This window comes from Sceloporus undulatus, chromosome 5, assembly GCF_019175285.1.
Source record: "Sceloporus undulatus isolate JIND9_A2432 ecotype Alabama chromosome 5, SceUnd_v1.1, whole genome shotgun sequence".
Classification (NCBI taxonomy): Eukaryota; Metazoa; Chordata; class Lepidosauria; order Squamata; family Phrynosomatidae; genus Sceloporus; species Sceloporus undulatus.
The window spans coordinates 37,427,407-37,432,387 of NC_056526.1; the positions used below are offsets into that span (position 1 = coordinate 37,427,407).

At 50.4% G+C, this 4,981-nt stretch overlaps 1 protein-coding gene across 1 annotated transcript; it reads left to right on the top strand.

Annotated features, from left to right (window-relative positions):
• The first annotated feature begins 2,580 nt into the window (after nucleotides 1-2,580).
• LOC121931926 (protein FAM83F-like) lies at nucleotides 2,581-4,305 on the top strand. The gene is made up of 2 exons (XM_042470084.1): nucleotides 2,581-3,341; nucleotides 3,537-4,305. Exons 1-2 carry the CDS (start codon nucleotides 2,868-2,870, stop codon nucleotides 3,576-3,578), a joined length of 516 nt encoding a protein of 171 aa, XP_042326018.1. The 5' UTR covers nucleotides 2,581-2,867; the 3' UTR covers nucleotides 3,579-4,305.
• The last annotated feature ends 676 nt before the right edge of the window (nucleotides 4,306-4,981 follow it).

Below are 4,981 nucleotides of genomic sequence, written 5' to 3' on the forward strand. Positions count from 1 at the left end.
GTGGATATTAGATTCTTTACTAACTGAATCCCCTGCAGCCTCTTGTAGCCTATCTTTACACTTAGAATGAGGTACTTGAAGGCAGCCTGAAACACATCACTTGACTAAAAACAATGTCTTTTATCAGATGGGAATCATATCTGACCCATATCTTTCTGTTTGTGCAGCTCTGGGTGGAGTGGGACTAGATACTATCCCACAGACACACTCTCTTGGACAAGTGGGTATATGATTTGGAGCAAAGTACAGCTTATTTGGAGATGTGGAACCCACCTTTCTTATACTTTTCTACCTATCCTGGCTACCATATCTGATAGTACAGAAACTGACAGTAACATCTATAAAGCTTTGACCCAGATAGGATCTGACATGTCTCTTCCGGACATATACAGTGTATGAAAAGGTTGCACTAAACTTATTGTGAAGTGCAGAGACCAGCATTCATTTGTGCCTCTTATGGGAATAGTTGGCATGTACTGTATGCACAGAAATCTTTGGGACAGACACAACTCACTGCTATCTGCTAGACAGCACTCTCTGTCTGATATGGGGGACCAGCAATTATTCTCTTCCACTGTGCCACGGAAAAGCACTAAATTTACGCTAGTTGGAGACAATTGTTTGATTTTCTTTTCTTTTCTGGAAACTTGCCAGGGGCTGGCAGCCAATGGCTCAGAGAGGGGCACTGATCACCATATTGAGCAGCGGTGTGCTAGAGGACACTGTCCTGGTTGCAAGTACACTCATCCCTCCATATTTGTGGCTTCAATATTTGCAGATTTGATTATTCACAGATTTGATTAATATGTCCTCTCTAGGAATATCTAGGTCCTCCAGCGCAACTCTATGGTCAACTTTAACTAAAAGTCACACTGAAGGACCTAGAGATTCCTAGAGAGAATACTCTACTAGGCATTTGTGGCTCCTCCAGTGCAATTTCTATGGTCAGTGTCTGTCGGACATCGACCACAGAGTTGCACTGGAGGGCCTAGAGATTCCTAGAGATGTGCCCTCTAAGGTAAAAACATGGTGTTTTTGTTATTTGCAGTTTTTCCATATTCACAGGGGTCTTGTGCCCCTAACCCTAGCGACAGGCCCGTAGCTAGCATAGGGCAAGTGGGGGCACCACACCAGAGCCTCCCAGCCTCCCTTTCCCAACAACAGGGAAGTCAGGACTCGTGGCCATGTGGGGGCTTGAGGAGGAGGCGCCAGACCGGCAAAAGTGAGCCCAGGAGGAGAGCGGGGTGGGAGTGGTGCCAAATTGCAAGGGCTGCATCAGGCTGCATCCACACTGGAGAAATAACCCAGTTTGGCAGCGCTTTAACTCTTTTCTGGCTCAAGGCTATGGAATTCTGGGAGTTGGCGTTTGTTGTGGAGACTCTTTTCTGGCCTCCTTTTATAGGACACGTCCTACATTTCAGACTTCTCCCCAGAAGGAATTTCAAAACATCCTCCATTTTTTGTAAGATGACCAGATGTCCTCCTTTTCTAGGACGTGACCTATCTTTCAAGCTTCTGGCCAGGAGGAATGTCAAAATGTCTTCCGATGACCACATGTCCTCCTTTATCCAGGACACGGCCTACATTTCAGCCCTGCCCAGGATCAATGTCAAAACGTCCTCCATTTTACCAGGGCGACCACCTGTCCTCCTTTATCCAGGACACGGCCTACACTTCTGCCCAGGCAGTTTCAAAATGACCTGGTTTGTTCAGAGAGTGCCTTTGCCAGCCTTTCCTTGAGGATGAGAGTGTGTGACTTATTTGCCTAGTGGGCCTTCTTGGTTTGTTCAGAGTGTGCCTTTGGTGACTAGGGTGTGTGCAAGTGTGTGTGTGTGTGCTTTCAAGAGGTTTCCTTGGAAGGTTTGTTCAGAAAGGGTTTGCCTTTGCCTTAATCTGAGGCTGAGAGAGTGTGACTTGCCCAAGGGTTTTCTTGGAAGATTTGTTCAGAGGAGATTTGCCTTCACCTTCCCTTGAGGCTGAGAGAGTATGACTAGGCCAGTGGGGTTTCTTGGACATGGCACATGAGCCACATCGACACCCGCCCTGCGTACATGGCAGTGTGCCAAGATGGTGCTCGCGATAGGGCTTGGGACATTAAAAAATATAGGGGCCCCAAATGTACTTTCTGCCCCAGGGCCCCTCAAGGCCTAGCAACGGTGCTGCCTAGCGAATATGGAGGGACAAGCGTATATCATTTGGAATGGCCCACAACAGATTGCTGGATGTAAGACAACAGTCCCTCATTTCAGAGACAGAACCATGTTAGTCTGGAATATCAGTAAGCAAAGGGATTTTCTGTAGCACTGTTGGCATCAACTGTGCAAAAGATGTTTACTCCATGCATCTGAGGAAGTAGACCAACAGGTCTGCAAAAACATATGCCCCGACTCCTTCCACAGGGTCCCAAAGGTGCCACCAGAAGCTCCTCGTTTGTTATTGTCATAGTCGCACACACCGATGTGCTTTTGCACATACAATTTATGGATTACTCTGGAATAAAGCATCACTGATCCGACGGTGGTTTACTACTACTGGTCTGAGGCCTTGAAGTAGGTGAGCCTAGAGACCAGGGCTTGAATTTTCCCTCAGCCACGGAGACCCAACGCAGAAGGGATACTGAGAAGCTGGAGGAGGAAGAGGAGGGTGACCAAAATGGTGGCAGTCCTGGAACTTTGTTTGCTGCCTTCCTCATGTCTGAGCGAGGGAGAAAGGTTGCCTTTGCCTCTGGAGGAAGGAGAGGAGGAGGAGGAGGCCAGGCCTCCAGGTGAGGCGAGAGGGCCTTCCCACCTCCTCCTCCTCCTCCTCCAGGTGCAGCTCCGTCTCGTCGTCGGCAGTGGAGCCAGGACTCAGGCCTGGCGCGGAGGAGGATGGCGGCGTCGCAGCTGCTGTGCCTGGAGGAGGCCTTCTGTTCCTCGGCGGGCGAAGCCAGGCTGAGCGAGCACCACCCGCGCTTCTACTACAGCGAGGGCCGGCGCCGGGCCTTGGAGGCGCTGGCGGCCAAAGGCGAGAAGGCCTACCGGGAGCAGCTGAGGAAAGGGCAGCTCAGGGAGTTCCTCTCCAGCCGAGAGCTCCAGGCCTTGAAGGGCGCCTGGCGCGCTTACGAGGAAAAGGGCGGGAAGGCGGCCCCGAAGGAGCTTCTGGGCCCCTCGGGGAAGGCCCTGTCCCTGGCCTACTGGCCCGAGTGCTCCGACACCGAGGTGCCCGCGCTGGACCTGGGCTGGACCCACGGCGCCTTCTACCGCGGCCTGACCCGCCTGGCCCTCTTCACGCAGCCCCGCAAGGAGGACCAGGCCCCCCACGTCAAGCAGGTGGCCCGCGAGATGCTCCAGCAGGCCCTCAAGGTGAGTCCCTCCCTGCCTCCCTCCCTGCGGGAGCCAGAGAGTGAGGGCCGGGGCCCTGCTCCTCAGAAGACGGCGACCCTGTGCCCTCACGACGGTCACAAGGAGGAGCAGGCGCCCTCGGAGATCATGAGGGAGGCTGAGGGCCTGGCCAAGGAAGGCTAACAAACACAAAGCTCACACACATCTTGAATCCAGGCTTCTAGGACGTTTGGGAATTCCTGCTGGATAGGAGGTTGAAATGGAGGCTAAGCCCTGGAAAAGGAGGACACCCAGCCACCCTGGTCATGACAGCTCTGGGGAGGAGACACCTCCAAGCACCCCCTGCCCAGGGGGACCAGATGCCCCGGCTGCCCATGCAATGTAGGACACTGAGGGCCTGACCAAAGATAAGCTAACAAACACACTCATATATATACATGTTAAAATCATGCTCCCAATGGAGGACGTTGTGGGATTCCTCCTAGACAGAAAGTTGAGAAAGAGGAGGTCTGGTCACACTGGGGGCAGGTTGGGCAGATGTCCTGACTGCCAAGGAGGACCAGGCACCATGAAGTGTAGGACACTGGTGGGAAAATGGAGAGCCAAGCCAAATAAAAGCTAACAAACACACTCATATACATGTTAAATTCGTGCTTTTTAGTCATGCTCCAAATGGAGGCCATTTGGGAATACCTCCTGGAGAGAATGTTGAAATGGAGGCTATGTCCTGGGAAAGGAGGGTGAGCTCAGGTTGCCACATTGCTCCTGCCTTTTAAGAGAACTTCCTCCTCCTCCTCCTCTGTCTTTCTTTTTCCCTTTAAGGCATTAACAGTGCCACCGGGAAGGACTTTAACTGAAGGCAGCCACCCTGTTTCTTCAGCCCATTTGAATGCTTCCCAACAGGTCAGAGCTGGCCATAGCCTCCTGAAAGCGTCTGCTGCAAATAAACCAGTATTTTTATTTGGACAGAGACTAGGGCTTGATTCCTCAGGGGAAGGCAATGGCAAATCTGCTCTGAACCATTCTTGCCAAGGAAACCCCTTGATAGGTTCACTTTAGGGTCACCATAGGTTGGAAATGACTCAAAGGCACATAACAACAACAAAGCTAGCATCCGTGGCACCTCCTTTGTTTGGAAACATGTTTTTGAAAGATGCCTCTTCGTAATAGTCTCCATACCTTTTAGAACCAGAATGTATCAGTAAGCCTATTCTAAAGTATAGTCTACATTTCTGATTTCTCTCCAGTTATTCTCCTCTCTCTGACTGTGTGTGCACTGCAGAAATAATGCAGGTCGACACCATTTTAACTCCATGGCTTAACACTGTGGAATTCTGTAAATTGTAGTTTCTTGTGCTACCAGAGCTATCTAACATAGAAGGCTAAATGTATCACATAACTACAATTCCCAGAATTCCATAGCATTGAGCAGTGGTGGTTAAAGTGGTGTCAAACTGGATTATTTCTACAGGGTGGATGCTGCCTTTTTTGTTGTCAGCTCGATCCTGATTGTATCATATTTTTGGAAAATCCAGTGCCACAAGGGGGGGAAAATACACCAATATCCTTTCATGGGGTCCTATATTTTGATAACACTCCCATTATCCTATATTGGTTTCTCTCCCTGAATAAAAGTAGACAATTCCTGAATCTATAAAACC